Source organism: Canis lupus, chromosome 15 (assembly GCF_003254725.2).
Source record: "Canis lupus dingo isolate Sandy chromosome 15, ASM325472v2, whole genome shotgun sequence".
NCBI classification, from domain to species: Eukaryota; Metazoa; Chordata; class Mammalia; order Carnivora; family Canidae; genus Canis; species Canis lupus.
In genome coordinates, this window is record NC_064257.1 from 15975599 (window position 1) to 15998668 (window position 23070).

At 45.0% G+C, this 23070-nt stretch overlaps 1 protein-coding gene across 20 annotated transcripts in view; it reads left to right on the plus strand.

Moving 5' to 3' along the window:
* ERI3 (ERI1 exoribonuclease family member 3) overlaps positions 1-23070 on the plus strand; it is a 128138-nt gene that overhangs the window by 12639 nt on the left and 92429 nt on the right. For 8 of the 20 annotated variants that reach the window (XR_007402366.1, XR_007402367.1, XR_007402368.1 and 5 more), the window contains exons 3-5: positions 2410-2687; positions 2797-2850; positions 21061-21177. Coding sequence is in view for 16 of the 20 variants with exons in the window: in XM_035698956.2 (XP_035554849.1) it covers positions 2410-2687; positions 2797-2850; positions 21061-21177 (449 nt within the window). In the remaining 4 variants the exon portion in view is untranslated. Of the gene's footprint in view, positions 1-2409; positions 2688-2796; positions 2851-14342; positions 14474-21060; positions 21178-23070 lie in introns of those variants that run through there. The other 12 variants (XM_049094297.1, XM_049094299.1, XM_025420367.3 and 9 more) reach the window with 4 other exon arrangements.

Sequence of the window (23070 nt, forward strand, 5' to 3'; positions counted from 1 at the left end):
AGTAAGGGAAGTACAGAATCCAGTGATTACTGACATGTGGAGGCCTGGTCTCCTATTGTTTATTCTCAGGACTAACCTGCAAGAGCAGCTTTTTGATGTGGGTGAAAGAAATCAGGTGAGAAGGCAAGGCCTGTAGGCAAGAAGACCAATGTGTTGTTCTTGGAAGGGAAGAGGGCACATATAGTATGCTATATGGGAGGTTTAGAGCATTCTGGGTATGCAGGAAATTTTGATGTTACTCTCTGAGGTTGCCTTATACATTAATTGGATATGTAGCCCCCAAGCATGGGGATCCAGGCCTGGCCAGGTGGGTATAGCCCGATAAAATAGTAGTAGTAATAATAGTAAGCTAATATTTATTGAGCCTCTATGTGCCATACACTGCTCTTAGTGCTTTACATGTGTCCTCTCATTTAATTCTCACTTAAGGACTAAGAGCTATTACTGTTGTCATTTTACAGGTGAGAAATGGAAGAACAGAGCTTGCCCAAGGTGCCATGGCAAAAAAGTGGCTAAGCCAGGATTCAGACCTGGAAACCCTCCTTAGTTATGCTTAATTGCTGGTATTTTTTGGTAGATGGGGTCTGGTTGACTATATATACTATATACACACTCTCTGCATATTAACAAACATTAGGACTCTCAAATGTCCTTATCCTGGCCTGACTTTAAGGAGTTAGAGGAGAGTTCTAAGGCCCTGAGGGACTTTGGATCCAAACTATAATCCTATAATCTGCATAATCTGAACAGACTGGTGTCTCCCATCTCAGCAAGGCTTCCAGTTCAAGGAAGGGGGGTGGGGGTGATGTGAAGTTATTTTGGATCTGGTTTTCAAAGGAATGTTGGCCCCTTTGGCTTTCCAAGGATTTCCATAATGAAATCCCAGCCAGCCTTTGTCTACCCTGAGCTGAAGAGTTGAGGCTGCATTTTTGGAGATGCTGTAAAGCCATGGTGAGAGCAAGCTGTGCTCTGTAGGATCCATGAGTTTATAATACTTTTCAGTCTTAGCACCTCTGAATCTCCATGGAATCTCACTACAGGGATGGGGAAATTGAGGACCCACATTAGCATGTGTCTTAGTAAATAGGCAAGTTATTGTAAGTCATTCAGTGAGTCAGGGAAGAGCCGGGAGGAAAAGTGATACTTGGCATTGTACATGTCCATTCAGGTAGTAGGGACCTCATTGCCTCTGAGGGTGCTCTGGACTTCATGGCTTTCTATCCTCTCAGCCCTACAGGAAGGAGCCAGTGCCCATTTGCAGCCTTTCAGAGGCAAGCTTTTGGTTCTATTAGAATGGGGCTTCAGAAGGCATAAATTATGGCCATTGCTGCTTTGAGCAGAGAGATTTCTTGTTTAACTTTGAGGATTAAAGTTGAGTGAATTTGAATATTGAGTGTAAGAGGCGTAAAAACAAAATTTCTGGTTGTTCCTCTTTTTTTTTTTTTAAGGGAAGCTTGAGTTATTTGTGAGTAAAACTTAGGCTTTGATTTTTATATTTAGTTAACCCTCTAAGGAGCAGACATTCTGCAAATTTAAAGGGAAAACTTGAAAAGTGATTTGGAATTTTTTTTGCACATGTTCAGTCAGAAAACTTTACTAGATTTTTTTTTTTTTTTTTTAAAGCAGTGCTCCCATTACTGCCACATCTGGGTTTTCTCTTTTTCTTCCCTGTTTAAAAAAGTTCCGCAGTCATTCAGGGCCTCTAGTAGAGAGAGTCTGAAGGCAGCGAATGGGAAGGCCTGAGGCTGTTGCCAGCTGTGCTTTCCAGGCGGCATTCATTCCCCCAGGGTGCCACTTCCTGCCACGTGGGCGGGGGCAGCGCCCGCACGTCAGGAGCAAGCTCCCCTGTGATTGGCTGTGTTCCATTTCACCTTGGGAGACCGGAGGGAGGGTATGTGGAGACGTGAGCAGCGCACTGGAAAGCCAAGGGGCCACTGGCTTGTAATGGAGCTGAGGAGAGAATCTTTGGCATTTTCCACTCTTCTGTCTGAGGCTCCTTAGCTCCTGAGACTGATTGTGCAGCTGGGTCACCTCATGCTACTTTGGGAACCTTAGCTTTATGTTGTTAACTGTTGCCACCTGAGAAATGACCACAGAATTTTTCTCTCCCCTCTCTTTTGAACTTTAGAGCTCCATTTAAAGATGAAGGCCAGCGTGACAGGTTGTCCTGAGAATGATCTTGGAGACCCAGAGGTGTCTTAATGCTGCAGGGACCAGTATTAGGGTCTTGAACTTCAGTAATGAATACTGTTGATTTAGAAGAGGGGTCCAGAAACACTGGGGAGTGGTTCATGTTGTGTGACTATTCCTGAAGACCAGATGGAACAGGGCCGCAGTGGGAGGGGAGTAACCCAGGCTCTTTGTTCTTTTTTTTTTTTTTTTTTTTTTTTTAAACTTTCCTCCCCTAAGTTTTAGATGCTTCTGGATGTTCAATGCTAGCACCTTTACAGACTGGAGCAGCTCGATTTTCTTCATATTTACTTTCAAGAGCAAGAAAAGTGCTGGGCTCCCACTTATTTTCTCCCTGTGGTGTTCCGGAGTTCTGCTCCATATCCACCAGAAAGCTGGCGGCCCACGGCTTTGGCGCATCCATGGCGGCAATGGTGCCCTTCCCTCCCCAGAGGTATCACTACTTTTTAGTGCTGGACTTTGAGGCCACGTGCGACAAGCCACAGATTCATCCTCAGGTAACTGTTGCATCATTGCTTCAGAAAGGTGGGGTGGGCAAAGAGGGAGGGAGGATAGTCTTGCTTTCTGTGTTCCAGAGGAACTTTCTCATGTCTTCCTGGCTTTCAGCTACTCATCGGGAGTTCCTGCCTAGGAAGCCGGACTTGGTTCAGGCATGCTAGGGTAAGGTAGACCTGAGAAGTGTCTGGAGAGAACGGGGCATATTGTTTCTCTCTGGTCTCAGCCTTTGGGAATCAAAATATTTCCTTCTGTCCCATCCTTCCTCTCTCCTTTCCCTTCCCTCCTTCCTTCTCCTGCTATTGCCACATGTTATTTTAAGGAATACTGTGGTAGTCAGCCTCTAAGATGGCACCCAATGATCCTTGCCTTCTAAGATTCATACCCTTGGTAGTTTCTCTCCCATACTGAATCAGGGATAGCCTTGTGTAACCAGGAGAATATAGAGGAAAAGACATCGTGTGACTTCTGAGGTTAAGTCATAAAAAGCACTGCGGTTGGCCTTGCTCTTTTGGATCACTTGCTCTGGAGGAAGCCAGCTGCCATGCATTGAGGACTCCAGTGGCCTGTAGGGAAGATGGCCTGTAGGGAAGCACATGTGTACAGGAACTGAGATTCTTAGCTAAATACCAGTACCACTTGCTATTCATGTTTCTTGGTACTGTCTTGGAAGTGAATCTGCCAGCCCCAGTGGCCATCTGACGTCAACCTCAGGAGAGACCCTGAGCCAGGCTGGGTAGCCGAGCCACTCCTGAATTCCTGGCTGGCAGAAACTGTGAGAGATAAGTGATTGTTGATGTTTTGAGTCACTAAGTTTGGGGGTGATGGTGTTTCACAGCATTAGAAACCCTGAACCAGTACAACTGTTGGTCTGTTGGAAAGGAAAATTTCTTTGCTTGTTTTTTTTTTTTCCCTTACTCGTCAACTGTGTTCAGAGACGTTTTACCTTTTAAGGTAGTGCTACTAGGAAGTTTGGATTAACAGCAGAGAGGCACCTGTGTTTGGAGACAATGGTGTGCTTGGTACTTGTTTTGGGGGAATGATTTGGGACCGATGTGGCAGTTCATTATACTGTGGAGGCCTTGAGTACCCCCAGCTCTAGGACTATGTAACTCTTCCTCCTGGGGCTGGGTTATTAAGGTGTAATTTGGGATGTATAGACATGTTAGTCTGAGAGCAGCTTTCAGTGGTAGGGAGGATAGGGGAAAAGGGGATGGTAGCATCAGGCAATTGGGAGACAGGGAAGAGTGGGGTCCATTCGAAGATAAACTGGGTTCACTTCTCATGGTTGTGTTTTGTTTTGTTTTTTTCCCCCATGAAGAGGTTCTATCTTTAGAATAGTAGATTATTTTCCATAAAGGAGATACCACCACCCTTTTACCTTCCCTCTTCTCTCTCCTCTTTCATATTCTCCCAAGTTGTGGTCTGTCTTTGGGAGCAGTGGAATTAGGCCTGTGGAGGTTTGGGATGACAGGAGCAGGATGAGGAGAATGTCCTGAGGGAAGGAACTTTGCATAAAAAGGAATGTGGCTTAGGTGCTGCCTGAACCACCCTTACTTTCTCAGCTGCCTGTTCCTGTGTGTGCTGTAGAGTTGTCTTCTTGGCCTCCCAAAACTATTGGAGATTCTGTGCTGGCTGTTCTTGGGTGGTGGGAGGGAATTTTGGTTACATGGATTCTCCTAGGTTAGAAATCAGGGATCCATATCCTAACACACCATATTATCTCCCTTACTGATGTAGATTTTGATAACTGAGTAAGCCCTAGTGGGACATGAGTCTAAAATCAACACATCCCTATTGGATATGAGTCATCCCTCTTCTGAACTCTCATAATCACTTGACACCTCCTTTAAGGCATTTTCTACATTCTGCTTTCTGGCACATGCCTATGTATGTTTGTTTCTGAACTTTTCAGTTAGATTGTAAGCTCAGATAATTATGTAGCTCTGTTCTCTTGTCCTACAGACGGTCTTGTCAATGTTGCTGAAGGTGAAGCCTGATTCATGTCTCAATTTGGTCTGTCAGTATCACCTTTCATTTCTCTTTCAAGGGCATTGTTCTTTTTATTTATTTATTGCAATGCTGAAGATATAATGCAATACAGATTTAAATCATTCGTATCACCAAGTTCCCACCTAGACTTAGGCACCAAGGCCTTCCTGACCTAGGCTGAGGTAAGACTTCATGCCGTTGACCAGGATCTGGGGCCTGATTAAAGATTATCTCCAGAATCAATGAACCCTGATGATGTGATTCCAAGGGCACTTAAAGAATTGGCTGCCCTGGCTCATTATTAGAAAGCATTAGCTGTTGCTTTAGAGAACTCCAGAAGAAGCATTCACTGTCTTGCTTATCTTTAAAAGGGGAATACGAATGATCTTGGAAATTATAGACCCGTTAGTTTACTGTGATTCCAGAGAAGATACTTGACCTGATCGTCAGATAATCAATCAGCAAACAGCTAGAAGAGCATAGGGTACTGAGTAATAACTTACATGGGTTTGCGAAGAAGAGCAAATCCTGTCAGATCAATCTAACTTCTTGCTGTGACATAGTGATGGATTTGAGTGGATCTGGGGTAAGTGATAAATGTAATGCATCTCTACTTCATTAAGCCTCCACAATGCTGTGATCAACAGGTAGGAAGGTGAGTTTGGGGCCAGGCAGCCAGGCACTTGGACTACCCATTGGATCATTCTCAGGAAAGGAATGGGTAGCTCAGGAGTGATTTGAGACTTGTTTGTGGCAACTTAAAGCGTCTCTCTCTTTTAAAAAAAAACATCTTCTCTAAAGTTTGCAAATAGCAGGATCCTGGTAGGATTCAGAAGGATTTTGGAAGATGGTTTGGAGAAGCTGTCAGTTCCACATAGGATAGCATCCTTTCCTGAGGTCATCATAGGTCAGGTTGTCATTAGAGCCTCTGTGCTGTGTAGGGGGCAGTGGAGAAATTGAAAAAGCTCAGGATAAGAGGAAAAAAATCATTAGGGGTATGAAAATAGGGCTTAGAAAGACAGAAGAGACATTGAATATGTTTTAGTGACTTATTTCTTATTCAGACTAAAAAAAATTCGTCATATGGGCGGTAGTTGTTCCAAGGAGTATACTAATAACTTGCTCCTCATTTTAATAAGGATAAAAAAAAAGAGAAATGAATTTAAATGGAAACAGGAAAGATTGAGATTTGGGATGAGAATGAACCTTTAGAGGGACAGGAAAAGGACTAGAAGATGAGCTGCAGGTTGAATCCAGGCCTCCCTAGCTCTCTTAGAACAGCTTAATGGCTGTCCACTTGACAGAGATGCTTTCTGGGCAGTCTCTGTGCTTCCTGGGGATGAGATTGGGACTGTGAGTCAGAACCATCCCAGCCCTCCTTTTCCCTGGCTTCCAGTTGCTTTCAATACTTGAAGCCTCTACCCAGTCCGTTTCTAATCCTTACACCATTACTCCCAGGTGTAGGAGGTGTAGGAGGCAGAAACAAGTTTGGGGCCAAGATCTCTCTGGAGGCTTGGCATGGGGTTCATTTTTCTGATCTATTTTTGGTCTTCAGAAGTCCGTGTGACAGCTTATTGGGACTGTCCTTAAGGAATGGCACCATGAGAACTAACAGGTATAAGCTTTGTTGTGCTTGGATGAGTAACAATATTGGTTATAAACATGTTGAAGCATCTAGTATTTTCCATTTGTCATCATTTTTGGTGTTTATTTTTGTACTTTGTTCGGGTAGGTGAAACTGGAGTGGTCGGTTTACCAATAATAGGCTTCACTTTCTGATTTTTGCACTCCTTTTGATTTACGTTTTGATTTCGATTAACATGATAGATATTGGCAAAATATGAGACTCTACATTTGAAAACATTTTTCCACTTAAATATTAATTTAGGTGGTTTAAATTGCTTTAGAGACTCTTAAGTTTGGGGAATAGGATTCCTTTCTTGCTTTAGGAAATGTTAGGGTAGGTTGGGAGGGAGGGAGGTTTTCATCTGGTTTGGGAGAGTCCTGACTCCTTTGTCCTGGCTAGCAGGAGTTCATGTTGCTCATTTTGGTGTGGATGTGTATGGAATAATGGTGGTTGTGACCCTGAGGCCCAGAGAGCAGCCTGAAAGCTTTGGTGGGATCTTAAATTGTCCATCTTTAACCTGGGGGCAAGTTCTCTCACCACCTCCGTGTTTAGAAAGGAACAAAGCAAATGTAAGTGAGGACAATGAGGTAAGGCCATAGCACAGGAGGAGAAGGAAGTAACCTGAGCTATCGGGAAGGCCAGAGAGAAGGCAGCCCTGTTTTTCCCTTCCTGGGGAACGAAGTCCTGGCTGCTGCTGCCCTCTCTCCCTGAGTTCCCTCTGGCCCTCCATCAGGTTCCTGGGTATGGTCTCTTTATCACTGCTCTGCAGCTGCCCTGTGACTGTTTTCCTTCTCATCTGTATTCAAGTGCCCATAACTTTGGAGAAAAATGACCTTTGGGGTTGAGGTTTTCTAGTGTTTGGTCTTTGTCCACAGGGGCTTTTTTTTCTTTTTCTTTTCTTTTTTTTTTTAAGGAAACCTTGAAGAAACTCCCATCTGCATTTTGAGTTAGAACTATGAGTAAAGGAGTTTCTCTTTTATAGAAAATTGTCCAGATGCTAGGTTATTTTGGGAGGGTAGGGTAGAGGAAGGTTAATGGTGACAGGAGAAATAATAATATAGCCGAGAGACATTTGGAGGATTTCAGTATGACTTAGAACTGATACATCATTATTAGTCCTTTGTGAGAGAAACATTTTGGAAAACTTTATAGGAAATTGGTTAAGATCCCTACAAATCAAACTATCGATTCCCTTTTGCATTCAGGGCTGAAAGCAGGACCCTCCCCCCCCCCCCCCCCCCACACACACTCTCTCCCCCAGCATCCAGCCAATTTGCATATACACACGTTGCTCTCACTGGGCATTTTACCTTTGCCTTTTCCCTGCTCTTGGCTCTTGCGCACTCCAAGTGGATGGAAAGGCAGTTCCCAAGAGAAGAAACCACCCTTCCCGCCCCATTTGCTTGTCCTAGTCAGGGCTCCTTCAAGTAGGAGGGGTCCGCCCAGGTTTTCTATTGCCAGAGCCCAGTTGTTGGGTTGTGGTCCATCAGCCTGTGGGCCCCAGGCAGCCTGCACTTTTTTCTCTATGGACAGGCGAAGGCGCTGACGCTATTCTTCTAAACTGGGAAATGAAATGCAAAACCGACGTTAATGTAACATTATGGTTGAGATTAAATGCACCCAAATCAGGAAATTCAAAGTTATGCTTCCCACAGCAACTATAATTCAGCCTCATCTGGCGTGTGTAGTATTTTGTGTTAGTGCGGATGGTGTTATATGTTAAGACATTAAAGTTAACACCATAAGCAGAGCACAAAATGCTTGAGGGGGCTGAGTTATGACGACTGTGTGAGCTGTAAGTGTTCTTGCAAAGGCTCCCGACTCCTGGTATAATTTTTCCCTTGCCCATCAGACCAATTATTGCCTTTCTTTTTAGTTATATTTCTGCTTTAACACATCTCTTTTTCCAGGGTCACCGTAAATGAATTCCTCTATTGGTGGCCAGTGATGGTGGTGGGAATGGGACAGCCCATTAGGCGCTTTTGTCCTTTTTGTTGCTGCTTCCATAAAAGTGGAAGCTTCCCCCTCTACCTCCAAAAAGCCCCCTCCTTCACAGACTGCTGTTTCCTGGTGGTCTGTCACAGGGATCCCCACCCCCATCCCCACCATCCCTTTACTCTGACAGTCACTGTGGGTCCTCACAACGGCTCCCTGAATGGGAACAAGCATTTGCTGTGTCCGGGTCTTGGCCTTGTTGTAACTTCATGTGAAAGCCAAAGGACCCTTCTTTATTTGGAGCAGACATAGCAATGCAGAAGTAAAATATACATCCTGGGGAGTGGAGCACCGATGCGTGGTGGTGCTGCCTTATGTGTTTGGCATAGCAGAGGCATAGATCGAAGTGGGTTTATTTGCTCTATTCAGATTGCTTCTCTATCTTCCCCAGGGTTTATACCTCTAAGCTGCTGTGGTGTGTAGTTAGGGCTGTGGAGTTGCCTGGGGGTGGGACCAGGAACTTTCCTTGGGGAGCATTGGGTCATTGGTAACAAAATCACCACATAATTTAGTACAAATCAGGAAACCTCCCCCTAGCCTCTTATTATCCTGGTGGCCTCCCCAGGGCTGAGACAGCTGTTGGAATGCAGATTTTGTTAGACACTGGGCTAAGGTTGGTGGTGGGGAAGAGCTGTAAAGAATAGGGCCATTGATAAATGATGAATGAAATCAGGGACTGTAAACGAACAGTGACACTGAGCTGCCTTTTAAAGTTTTTGTTGGACATGACAAAACCAACCAAGTAAGCAAAGGAATAGGGAGGACCTCATTGACCTCATTGTAACTACTTTAGAGGCAATGAAAAGGCCTCTTTCTACTCTTTAGATAGCAACTTCAAGCTCTGCGTTAGATGCTGGAGACATAGAAACAAGTAAGAAATGGTCCCTACCCTCAAGGAGCTCATAGTCGAGGAGGGTAGACCTATATGTAACCACAGTTAAGCATTTGATTTTATCATGCAGGTGAGAACTTGGTGTGGTGAGGGGTCAGGGGAGGAGAATGATCAACCCTGCTCATGGGGTGAAGGAGGGGTTGCATAGGTTTGATGTTAAGAGAAATCTAGTAGATCTGGGATCCCTGGGTGGCGCAGCGGTTTGGCGCCTGCCTTTGGCCCAGGGCGCGATCCTGGAGACCCGGGATCGAATCCCACATCGGGCTCCCGGTGCATGGAGCCTGCTTCTCCCTCTGCCTATGTCTCTGCCTCTCTCTCTCTCTCTCTCTCTGTGACTATCATAAATAAATAAAAAAAAAAAAATTAAAAAAAAAAAAAGAGAGAAATCTAGTAGATCTAAGAGGGGCCAAATCAGCCTATCACCTCTCACAATTGTTGTAGCAGGAATGAAAGAAGGTACTTGCATAGTAAGCCAGGATGAATTAACCTAAGCCTGAAAAACTGACCTGGATTGCCGGGTGGTTTGTGGGAGTGTTGAAAAAGAGGAAAAGAGAATGAAGACTTTGTACCTGACAGATATTTTACCATTTGCTTAATTAGTAGGAGTATCCACTATTGGTTATATAGTATTTCTCACATTCAAGCTAGAAGGTTTTTTGTTTGTTTGTTTTTACATTTATTTATTTATTTGTTTGTTTGTTTGGTTTATTTATTTATTTATTTATTTATTTATTTATTTATTTAAGAGAGAGAGAGAATACAAGTGCACAAGAGTGGCAGGAAGGGGCAGAGGGAGAGGGAGAAGCAGACTCCCTGCTGAGCAAGGAGTCTGATGTGAGGTTCCATCCTAGGACCCCGGGACAATGACCTGAGCCAAAGGCAGATGCTTAACTGACTGAGCTGTACAGGCACCCCGCAAGGTAGACAGTCTTAGTGGGGTCTGTGAGAGTATGAAGGCTAGAATAGGTTTGAGAGAATTTTAGCCAATAAAGTTTGGACAAAAAGGTAAGGGTCAACAAAAAAATATGTGAGCTGAGGCCCTGAGGTATTGTCAGGGTTGGGCTACTCGGCCTCTGGGGAGAAGGAAGGGCTGGAGAATGACACGACACCTCCCCCAAACCCCCAGGAGTACTGGCAGTTTGGATCTGGATCTGTGAGACATCCCTGGGAAGACCTACCTTCCATAGACTGGGGAGGTTTAGACCCGTCAAACTGATAAACAACTGGCTGACTGACATTGAGAGACACGATGGAAGGATTAGGGAAGAGGCAGGCAGGCCTGGGTAATAAGAGAAAATGTGCTAGAGCAGAGGTGACTGGAGGGCGTTGAGATGGGGGATTAGCTCTCCCTCTGAACAGCAGCAACAGGTACACAGCCATAGAAAGAAAGTGAGTAGTTTGGAATGGGGTAGTGAAGAAGAGAAATCCAAAGGAGTGTTTAGGGTAGGTCCATAGGCTTCTCTTCTCCCTGCCTCCATCCTGTCTTGTTTTTCTTCTCTCTGATATTGATTACATTTCTTACTTTGTAGATTGATCTTGGTTGTTTGACATGAGGAAACTGATATTAGGAGATGTTTTCTTCATCTCTTTGTCTTGTTGGGGAAAAGGATCCTGCATCATTTTGATTAAGATGCTATTGGGATGATTATTTTTTATTCTCTTATCCTGGGTGTTCACAATACTTTAAAAAAAACCAAAACCCACAGCTATATATTTATGTGATGAGTTTTGAGCTCTAACTGTGAAAATTAAGTTATAGCCTAAAAGCCTGAAATAAGAGTGTTCCCAGATTGGCACTAGCCCCATAGGCTGGTAGGTCTGCAGCAGAAGGGCAAGCTGCCTGGGACAGGCAGAGAAGGGTTTGTGCACATGAAGTGCTGCCATGGACAAAGCCCTGTCAGTGCTGAGAGAGTTGGAAAGGAGGTAAGTGGACTCTGGAGGGAGAGACAAACATTAGCAAGGTACCTGACATGCAGATACCTTGGAATAGGCTGCTGTTTTGGTCCTGTCCCTGTATGTAGTGGGCAGTGGGCGATCTTGGCCGGTGGGCAGGAAAACATATCTGTTGTGTAGCAGTCCACTGCTATTCCAGTGCTGTGGTCATTGTCTAGTCCGAGAGAGGCCCTTCCAGCCAAGGATTAGTCTGGAGGCTAACTACTGGCTGAGTTTCTTATTTGGAGATGCTGATGTTGCTGAAAGGAAAGGAGTCCATGGTACAGAGGCTGGGAGCAAGGTTGGTGAGCCAGAAGGAGTGTGAAGATGTTGTTGGATGGAATAGAAGAAAGAGAAAGAGATGTTGTAAGCCAAAGTTCATAGGAATGGCAAGAGAAGGTGTTCCAGAGGGTTAAAGATGGATGCGGGGAACCTGATTAGGAGACATTATTTGGAAGAGTTGTTAGGTTGAACTAAAGTGGTGATGGTGGGGATGGGGAGAAGTTATGTATTGTAGCTTTTAGATGTGCTGGGAAAGAAGTGAGCTTGAGAACCATGCTGTTAAGTAGCTAGTGGCTCCTTTGGATACTGGTGATCCCCTGGGAGTCAGTGGTGCTAAGAGATTTGGCAAGGAGTAAAGGTGGAACCTATTGTTGTAAATGGGGTGTTCTGAAAATCGATATTAGTGAGAACTAATAAGGTGAGTTCCTTAGTGGTGTTGTAAGTAGGATCTTTTTGATGAACTAGCCATTGGCCTATGGGAGATAGGTAGTGATTGTTAGGTAGATAGGTTAATAACTGGAAAAAAAAGCTTGGAATCTTGCTCTCCAAAAGTGTGATAGAAACTGAGAGCCATGGCTTGAAACTGTGATGTTTGAAAATGGAATTCCAGGGAGTCTGTCTGCATTGTTCATGGGTTTTGTTGTTGTTGTTGTTTTTTCTTTCCCCAGTGCTAGCAACATTTGAATGAAATGCCAACTGAGGGACTGAAAGGGATTGGTAGTTAATTGGGAATGGAGGAGGTAGGCACTGAAGAATGGGATGTGAAACATGCCATTTTGATAAGGTCCACTTTGGCTAGAAAGATGAGTGACTAAAGAAACAAGGCTGGGGGTAGGTCTTAAAAGGAAGCTAATGGTGATGGTGTAGAATGTGGTGGTTGGTTGATGTGGGTGAAGAATCTCCAGCTTGGTGCCTCAGGATATTGCAGGAATTGCTATGATCCTGTTCCAGATCTGTGGCCACAGTTAGGTCTTTCTCAAGAAGGTCTTCATTGGAAAAGTATCCAATCCTGCTTTTTGATTCATTTGGACAGAAGGAAGGTTTTTCTCTGGAGAGGATAGGGTGAGTGCTCTGTGGGTAGCTGATGCCCTGATCTTGACAGTATTCTTTAAGGGAGCACACATTGTCATGAAAGAAGACCTCTTGCTGGCTTCCTAACAGAGAGTGCCACCTTGCTCAATAAAAGTCTGGGATATGACATGCCAGTTTTTCTCCCCAGGATTGTGGTGGCCAGGCTAATGAAATGTCTGATGGCAAGAGCCAGGAGTGGTTAGCAGATCTAAAGGGCTTGTCCCAGGTGCTTGAGAGTGGGCCAAGTAAGGGTTTGTTCTGAGAAAGCAACTAAAACCTGTGGCTTGGATTCTCACTTGGTCAGTGTATCTGTGAGAAAGAGGTAGTCTCATAGATGTTCCAGAGTACACCTCTGTTATTTGAAGTGTGGTCTAAGAACCAGCAGCATTTTCATCCTCTAGGAGCCTATTAGAAGTGCAGAGTATCAGGCCCTGCTCCAGCACTAAATAGAATCTGTAATTTGATAAGATCAAATTTGAAGTAATTTGAAGTCTGAGAGACACTGCTCTGGTCTACATCAATAGTTCTTAAACTTTAGTAATCAGAATTGTGATCAGAATCACCTGGACAGCTGGTTAAAACACAGCTTACTGGCCCCTCAGGGTGTCTGATCCAGAGTCTGGGGTGGAGGCCACGAATTTGTATTTCTAATAAATTCCCAAGTGATGGGATGCTCCCTGTGAGGGAGCATGCTTTGAGAACCACTGACCTCCCTAGCTTTTTCTTTTCTTTTTTTTTTTTTTAAGATTTATTTATTTATGATAGACATAGAGAGAGAGAGGCAGAGACACAGGAGGAGGGAGAAGCAGGCCCATGCTGGGAGCCTGACGTGGGACTCCAGGATTGCGCCTCGGGCCAAAGGCAGACGCTAAACCGCTGAGCCACCCAGGGATCCCCTCCCTAGCTTTTTCGTCTGTAAAATAGGGCAGTGATCATGCCTGCCTCACAGAGATGTAAGATCAGATGAGCCAGTGTGTGAGAAAAGAGTTCAGTGCATTGTAGGTGGGATGTCAGTTTGTGTATTGGTTGCTCCATGGTCAGTGATTTTAAAAATCTACCGTCCAACAAAAAAAAAAAAAAAAAGAAAAAAAAAAATAAAATAAAATAAAAATCTACCGTCCTACCAGCACAACTGTTTTCCTGTCCTGGCTTCTGGCCAGTTGCTTCGTACAAAGAACAGGGAATCTATGAGGCACCCCATGGAAATAAGTCTTCTGTGAAGAGACCAGCAGCCCCTTCAGGAGGAGGTGCTCCCACAGCCCAGATAGTTTCTCTGGTCTACTTCCCAGAACCTCTGTCTACCTTAGTGGGCCTGGGCCTGTTTTGATCACCTGTTACCCCAAGGTAGCAGATCTTTGTACAGTATTTGCACTGATTGGGAAATGGTCTTTGACTAACCAAACCCCTGATTCATCTTGTGATCCTGAGCATGTTCCATGACTTTTCCTCACCTTATTGGTTGATTAAATAAATAGTCATTGACTGCATGTGCCCAAGTCCCAGGATATGAACTCTGGACCTGCAGAATGAGGGAAACTGAGGTGGAGGCTGTCCTGATGAGAAGCAATATAGCATAATAATTTATAGAGCGTAGATTGCAGAACTGGAATCTGGATTTGAACCCAGTCTCCATCACCTACGAACAGTATGACTTGCCCTTAGGCAAATTACTAGTACTCTTTATGCTTCAGTTGCCCTATTGGCAAAAAAGGGGATTAATCATAGCACCAGTCTTAACAGGACTGTTGGGAGGATAAAATATAAGTGCTTAGAACAGTGCCTGACATGTAATAGCTATAGGAGTTAGCTCTTATTAGTAGAATTAGTACTAGTAGTGTTCTTATTCATGGCCTCATTGCAGGGTATTGGGATATAGCAGGTGGCTGGGAAGCACGCCCTGCTTCAGGAAACATAGAGAAAGCCTTTAGGTCCTCTATCAACATAGTGGGGAGAGCTGAGGCACCACCCAGAGATATTTTTTTCTCTCCACTGGAATGGTAAGTTGGACTTGGCACCCTTCCACTTCCACACCCTCCCTTAGTCCTGCCTCTGGGGGGCTTCTCCTACACACAACCCCAAGATTTACTTAAATTAATTTTATGACCAATATATATACAGGTAGCTACAAAGAAATCATTTGGTTGCTTGCTGCCCTGAAGGGTCAGCTTCACAGAGGCCACTAATATCTGCAGTTATTTACAATTGAGTACATAAGAATGCTTGAACTGAGGTGGATCCAGAGTCATGTGAAGGTAGACACATGTGTGCACACTCCTGGGTGAGGATGCAGTTTTGGAAACTTTTGGTCTCCTTCATTTATTGGTATTATCATTTTGTTTTTTAAATTCAGATTTCAGTAAAAGTAAATTATAAATCATCCTGCACACCGCTCCCTGCCCCCCAATAAAGAATAGCAGTGTCTATTTTCAGCTCCTTTTCTACATTTTAATTGCTTTGGGGTCTATAGGGATAGTGAAAAGGGACATGTAGGTGAAAAATCAGCCTTTTAAAGCTCCGATTTTTTACCCTTCCTTGTCCTGAAACTTCGAGCATCAGCTCTCATCTGTCAAAGTGTAAATCAGCAATTAAAACCCAAACAGCCAAATGCCAAAGATGACCCGAAGCACAAAGCAACTGACAAACAAGTCCGGACAAATCGACGGGTAATTTATAAGCTTTGCCCTAAAATCTAATTATTTGGCAATTCGAATTTGCAGCCAGCCAGGGCTCGGCAATAAATTTAACCCGCCATAAATTATTTAGGAGCAGGCTGTGGTGTAAATCAAAACCACGAGTGTTTGTTTAAGAAATAAGCTCCTTGTGCATAAAATGTCTTTTTTTTTTTCCTCAAGGGAGAAACTGTTAAGCAAACTGTGCCCTATTCGTTGCCCAGTGCAGCCTTCACTTTCCCCTCTCAACTTCCCCTCTTCCCTGTGGCCAGGAGGCTCCTTGATCCCTTGAGGAAGGGCCGTCCTTTGCATGGGATTGGTAGCCAAAAACCAAGTATTTGCATAAAACTCATGTTTTTGCCATGTACTGCCTTTTCTACCTTGTGTGATGTCACTTTTGGATCTATCAAGTCTGTGTAGGGGTGTACACGTTTTGGAATTTTTTTCAGAGGGATGGAGGGAAGGGATAGATTAGTTGTTACCATCTCTAAATTGTAGGAATGCCAGTTCCTAGCTTGAGAGGAGGAAGCTGTGAAAAATGATTTGCCGATTCCTTATTTCAGACAGGACCATAGAACCATCAGCTCAGGCAAAGGAGAATCTGTTCTTTGGAGAAAAGGTCTGTAAGAACACGACACTATTAAGCCTTCTGTCCCATTGTCAAGAAATTCCAGCAGTCTAACCTAAGTCCCTTCTGCTTAAAATCCTTTTGTTGTTGTTCTATCTTCAAATATAATCTTATCACTGAAGACACTTTAGTTGAAGGGAGTTTGAATACCCTGAAAGCAACCTACACGTTTATTTCTTGTAATCTACTGATTGTAGGTGTGAAATTTCACTTGCGATGCTATTACACTTTTGTCCTCAGTTAATCAAGACAATCTCTAGTATTCCTTATTGAGCAACTAGAAAGCAACTGTGTCTAAAACCTTTGCTCCAGCTTTTACCTCTGCTCTCTTAAAAACGTAAAAGAATGTTTATGTGGTGCGTCCTTTTTATCTGCTACCTTCACCTTAAAAAACAAATTAAGGCTTGCTGCTGGCACTTTATTGAGGGAGACAACAGACGCAGTAGGTTTGGAACCCTGTATACTTTGAGAGATCCAAGTTCTGAGGCTTTTGTCTTCAGTTGTCAAGTTGTGGCTAGTTCCCATCCACCACCAGTAGACCAGCTTTTTCTGACTATTGTGCTCTGTCCTTGAACAACCTACTAGTATAGGTAGCTGTGGACAGTGTAGGGTGACCAACTGTCCCAGTTTTACCTCTGAAATTTCTGTGTTCCAGAAAACCTTGGTCTGGACAGACAGAAAACTGGGATGTTTGTGGTTTGTAGCAGTTGTGGAGGGAGGATGAGAAGCCACTTAAAGATGAGAGACAAAAGTGCTTTAGGGTGTTTTGTGTCTGGGTTTGAATCCTGGCTCCACCACCATCTATATACCCTGTTTTTCACCTTCAGTAGATCACTTTGCCTCCCTGGTCTTGTGGATAGCTCTGCAAAAGCAGAGATGTTTCTGTTAGAGCCATGTACTTGGCTTCCATCTTTCCATTTATTGGCCCCTTCAGATGTTACTCACTAGACAGGGAGAGAACAAGGACAGCTGGGTGCTGAAGATGCAAACCGAAGGCTCCTGGTTCTCACCCTCCCTGAGCTCAGAGCATAGCGCCATCTGTGTCACCACAGTTGCAGTGGAGCCTCTGCAGCAGTGGGCTTCCAAGACTTTCTGCTTGGGTAGGCCACATTCAGGGCTCCTGTAACTGAGAGCAGCCTCTCTTGCTAGGAGACAGCAGACCGAGCTTCCTAAGGACACCCTTTCAGGCTGGAAGAATCAGCTCTTGACCCGTCAGATTTTGAAAACTGCGAATTTTGTTCTCTTTAAATCTCATTTCCACATTTGGAGTCCCAGCTCTGCCCCTCAAGCAAGTTACCACTTCTTCTTGGGCCTTAGTTTATCTGTAAAATAAGGATCCTAGCGATTCCCACCTCCTGAGTTGTTGGTTGTTAGGAAGCTTCAATGAGGTCATTCCTGTTAAGCATTTAGCAGTCTGCCAGCCATGTGGTAAAGAACAAATGAAGGAATGAAATGATTCCATTTTCCATGTGTCCCTGAGGGTGTCGGGCCAGCTCTTCTTTACCTTTTGCCCAGACTCCAAGCACCTTAGACAGAGGAGCCATATCTCATTGTATTTGTCTATGTGTCTATACCCAGCCCCTGCCAGGTAGATATTAGGCGCTTAATAGCATTGGTTTATGAGCTGCTGCTGCTGCTGATATGACCTATCTTCCACGATTAATAAGGGTAAGATAAGAAAATGTATTTGCAAGCACACTGTAAGTTGAAAGTCCTAACATTCAGTATGTCCCCCCACTAAGATATTTATCATAGTGCATCATTATTTGTTCAGTATCTTCTCTGCTCACTAGTCTGTGCACTTCTCCAAAGCAGAGGCTACATCTTCTCTCTAAATCCCACTCCAACGCTGGTACAGTGCCCTGCACCCAGTAGACGCTACTCAGGCAGTTTAATTGAATGCAAATGACGTACGGATGTAAGGAATTGTGAAACTGCTCTTAGGGGAGCAAGAGAGAGCTGGTGAACATACAGTGGTTCTTCTTTCCTTCCTGGTGCTACCTCCACAGAGGTAGACACTCAACTACTAAAAACTTCTTCCCAGGGGAATTAGGAGATAGAGAGGGAAAAAGAGGAGGGGCAGGAATAACAGTTTCATTATCGGAGTAATCCTCTAGAAGATAGCAGGGAGGCACAGCTTCCCAAGCTCCTGGTTGGAATTAATGTGATCGCCCTGTAACTTTGTTGTTACCATTCTGATCCTCATAAACTGAAAACTGCTTAAGTGTTTGGCCTCCTGCAGTTGCACTGGCTGCAGAGTCCTGCCAACTTGGTAGAGATTAGGGTTCCTTTCCCATGAGGGAGAGGGCTGTTGAGGCCAGTATTTTGAGGTTCTGGGCTTGGTTGGGTAATATGGGAAGATAAGAAGTACCTAAGTGAGATCCTTTCTGCTCTGACTCCCCAGGGGGGTCTTCTGTCAGAAGCTCCTCTTTGGCACCTCATTGGCTTAAATGAGTCTGCCAGTGTGCAGGGCCATTGTTACAACAGCTGCTGATGGTGCTGAGAAAGGGCCCATGCAGAGTCATGTTCTAAGATTGGCTCTTGAAAGTCCCTCTTCTTGGTCTTGAGGAGGTGTGGCTGATGGACTAGTGACTCTGGAGAGGTATGTTTATCATAGGTCCAGTCCGTTGTGTCCTTGACGCCCATGCCTTTCAGGGATCTCCCCTTCTTTATGCTTAGAGCTGAGACTGCCTTATTCTTCCTCTCTGGGAGGGTACAACTGAGGGTGAGCACAGATTAGCTCCATTTCACTAGGGGTGAGGAAGCCAGCAGCAAGAGAGCTTGAAGAGCAAGCTGCAGTGGGGAAACCCAAAGGCCAGGTTTTCAGAGAATCTACTGGGGATGCCAACTTGGTGCTGGTCAGAGCAGGAGCTGAAGCGCTTACTATTTTATAATAAATACTAATGAAATTCTAGGTCTATAATAACATTTAGATATCTAAAACAAACCATGTGCTTGTAAAAAAGTGGAAAGAGATCAACTTTAAGCCATAAATTCTTGGTAATAGAGGGTTTTTTTTCTATTTATGTTTGATAGATATTTTTGTTTCCAGAGGAATGTCAACTCCTAATTTCATAATGTATCATGGGCTTAAGAAAATTGAATTTAATAAAAGCCAGAGATGAATGGCATCCTTAAAGGTCCCAACACTTGTCTTTATTAGCAGGACAAACTGCAGGTCTCCAAACACTGCTTCTCTCCAAATGAAAGTTTAAATGAAAAGTACAGTTGTGTCACAGGTTAAATTTCATTGTGGGCCCAGCTAACATTGTTAGTGAGAACTGGCTGTATTTGTTCTTTAGACACCAGGGCAGCCAAACTCACCAGCCAGTGGAGCTCCTATTGGGGAAGTGCTGCTTTTACATAGTGGGAGAAGCAAGATATATCATAAATTTGGGTGTCAGATGATTCCCACTTCAGAGTTAGTGTTTGGAAATCTTGGATATCTGGTTTTTCAGGGGGCCCGATATCTATCTATCTATCTATCTATCTATCTATCTATCTATCTATCTATCTATCGTGTGTGTGTGTGCACGTGTGCATGCATGCATATGTGCCTCCATTTTATTTTTCAGCACAAAATTGTCCATCAGGTCTGCTAAGGAGTGCTTTGTGAGGAGTGAGAGGGGCCCAGGGAATTGGGGGATAAGCCCCCCCTTCAAGTTGCAAGGAAACGTATCACCTACTCTAATCAAAGCTGGGGCCTCCTTGCCATGCCCCCTCTGGCTCAGCCTTGTTACCCTTCCTATCTCTGGGGGCTCCTGTCAGCTTCCCCATTTTGGGGAAACCATGCAACCAGAACCTTTGGATTTTTCTGCCTTGATTTGGTCTTCCATCTTGCTTTAATGTGTTGGATAAAAACAGATGCTTTAAAAACAAGCCCGATAGTCATTCATAGGTGTGTTTGAGGGAGGGGCTACCTGGCTGCCCTGGGATGTCAAGGACATTGGCTGTTTCTCCTGTCTTCTCACTCGTCCACATCCTGCACGTGGTCAGGTGTCAACAGCTTCTGTGCTGTTTCTCCAGGCTGTCCCTGGAGAGAACCAGTTTGCCTTGATTTTAGTGGTACTAGAAAGGTCCCTTCCAGACCTGGGGACCTGGGGTAGGGATGCTACTGGAGCTGACTGCTGGGGCCACAGAGTGGGCAAAGCCCCCCTTCTCTCTCTGCAGTGGAAGCCTTTTCCACATGCTAATTTTACTCGGAGGATTTTGCTTTTATTTATTTTTTTTATTATTTCCTATTTGTCTCTTCCAGATGTTTTCAGGGCAGTTTTTTTGTGTTGTAAACTAATTCCATTCATGTTTTAAAAATTTATGAAAGCGCTAATAAAAATGTCAAAGTGGTAAAAATGTTAGCTTTTCCTCTGCTTTGATTAAATTTTGCAAACTGTTTTTGAATATTAAAAAGCAATAATTTTTTTTATTCTCTCTCCTCGCTTTCCCTTTTCTCTCTGGTGCGTGTGTGCTCTCCTGCCCTCTCCCTCTCCCCCCTCTGGTGCATTCCTCCCTTCCCAGGAGCGATGTAGGAGGCATACTGCACAGCCAGCGTTCTGCAAGCCTGTTTGCACACCAGGACCTTGGTGCTGTGCATCTCTATTAAATAACGGAGACAAATTAATCTTAGAGACACCAAACAAATTGTCACTCCTCCTCCTTCTCTTCCATTACGTTCCAGTGGACTGGGAAGGGCTGGCTAAGTGATTGGGGGGAGCAGCCTGGGGGAGGGTGTACTGCCTGAAAGAAAGGTGGGAGGCACTAGCTCCTATTACTCTTACTCATTTTGCTTCTTCTCTTTAGTATCCCCTTTGGCTTTATTTATTATTTATCCTTTTTTTTTTTTTTTTTTGAAAATGAATGAAGAAACTCATCGGTTCTGCTTAAACTTTCAATGCAGAAGGCTCTGATTGGTCTTATGGCTGGTTGTCTAGGTGACTGGAGATCCAGGCCATTCAGGGCAGAAGGCTGAGCAAGGGGAAGGGGCGGGGCTACTTTTATGGGCTCCAGTGAAGGCTTCTGGCAGAGAACCAGTTGGGGTAACTGGGGCAGCTTGTACTACTGTCTTCTTTCTCCTTTCCAGAGATGGTGGGGATCTAGTCCTGTCACCTGTGAGGGTAGTAACAGCGGGAAGGTTAGGGTTAGAGCTAAGCTGGCACCATCTTACTCAGTCTTGGGTCTGGCTTGGCAGGAGCTAATGAGTCCAAAACACTGTGTCATTCTTGACTCTGAGTTACTTGAAATGGTTGGCTAGAAAAAATCGTATTCTTTTTCTTTGTCTTTGCCATTCCAGGAAATCATCGAGTTCCCCATCCTGAAGCTAAATGGCCGGACCATGGAGATTGAGTCTACCTTTCACATGTATGTCCAGCCCGTAGTCCATCCACAGCTTACTCCCTTCTGTACAGAGGTAAGGGCCCTGGAGCTGGGCAGCACGGGCTGCTGGAAAAGGAGCCTTTGGGTCACTGGTGCACCATACATGCCACTTTGGGACAGCTTTAGTCCTCCTAGTGGTTACAGCAGGTGTGCACTGGACCCAGCAGTTGGCCTTTTACAAAGTCTGTCACTCCTCTTGCACCACTGTGGTCACTGGGGACCCAAGGAGAAATAGCACAATCGGTCCCAGCTTTCCCAGTGTTTTCCCTTCCTTATAGTCCCTCCCCCTCCTGGTGACCAGGCACTTGGAGTGGTGCACCACTGCAGGGTGGTGGTTCTGGGAGTCAGCTTCTTTTCAGTTCCATTTCCCTTGGGGCCTCCTGATGAGAGGTGAAGATTGCAGCTTCTTGGAAGGACAGGTTATGTTCGGGCTCTCAGCTTCTGGTGAGGTTTTCCTGTCCTTGAGCAAAGTGGCCCTGCGTGAAGCATTGATTGAGTTTGTAGGAAGCACAGCTCCATCGTTGAAGAAAGAGAGGGCAGGCCAAGTGGGGTATGAGGCTGAAACGTCCTTATCCTTATCCTGTGCAGGTGTTGTACTTGGCCAGCCAGCAGGTTAGTATTGGCCCCATTTTGCGGATTGTGAAATTGAGCTGAGATCTTGATGCTTGCTAGGGGGCTCAGAAGAGCTAATGGAAGCAAGGAGGTGCCCCTGAAGAGGTCTTACTCTTGAGACCCTCTGTAACTGCCTTCCCCCATGACCTATCATGCTAGGTACTCTGGTAGCCACAGGCTGTGGTGGAATCATAGACCAAGTATGTGTGGTAGTAGAAGTCATGGGAAAACGTGAGTGTTTCTGGAATGTTTTTAAGAATTTGGGGCTAGAGTACATTTGAGACTTCGTGCTGTCATTTAGAGATCTTTCTGCATATGAGTGAAACATGAGGGAGAAGTTCTTGAATGATCCCAAAAAGATTGTCTTGGCGTGGGGAATGCCTGCCTGCCTGCCTGCCACTGGTGGGAGGGCCCCGTGGGCTCTGAGGCTGCCTTAAGCTCAGATACAAAGTTTCAGGGGTCACTCCTGAGCTTGATGCCAGTGTTTGCCACCCAACCCACACAAGCCTTTAGGTGCAGGAATCCATCTGCCAAGGTGTGTAGTCTCTCACCCCCTTCATTGTTCCCACTAATGTTGAGATTCCTGCTCCCTCTGGGATCTACCCTTTTCCCCCCCTTGCCCCTGGACATCACCTGTACCACCAGGGGGCGCTGATCTGCTCTTTTTGCCCCTTGTGGGAAAAAAAATCACCACTTTAAAGGTGAAAATCGCCTTGTGGAAAGGGAAGACTTTCCTAACTTAAGCCAGCCAGTTACCTGAGCTTCCACTGGACTGAAAATGGAGTATCCTCTTGTGCTTCTCTTCCTCTTTGTGAGCGGATTCCCCTCCTGGGGGCTCCAGCTGCAGCTAAGCTGCGTTTGGGAAAGGTTGCTAGTAGCTATTTAGGGATGGAACTCAGCCCCGGGCAGGGGTGATGCTTGAGAGTATTGGGGAAAAGGGATCTTTTTGAGGTCAGGGCTGCTGTTGCTGCTGCTCTGGGAGAGGGGAGGAGAGATTGTGAGACTGTGATGAGAGCTATATTTCTTTTTTCTGGAAAGTTTCACTCCAGGAACACATACATAATTTGGAGGGCAGGCGGCATGGTGGGGTTGGGACTGTTGTCCTGAAGCCTTATCTGAAAGTGAAGATGTAACTGTGGCACCTAGGGTGCTGTTTCACCTCAGGCTTCCAGAGCCCCCAACTCTCCCTGCCTTTTTGTCCAGCCTCACATCTCCCTGCTTCATGCCCCGTCACTTCCCTCACCTAAGGTTGCCCCCTCCCAGTCTGCCTTTGCACATGATACTCTTGCCTAGATGCTACTCCCACTCTCCTCCC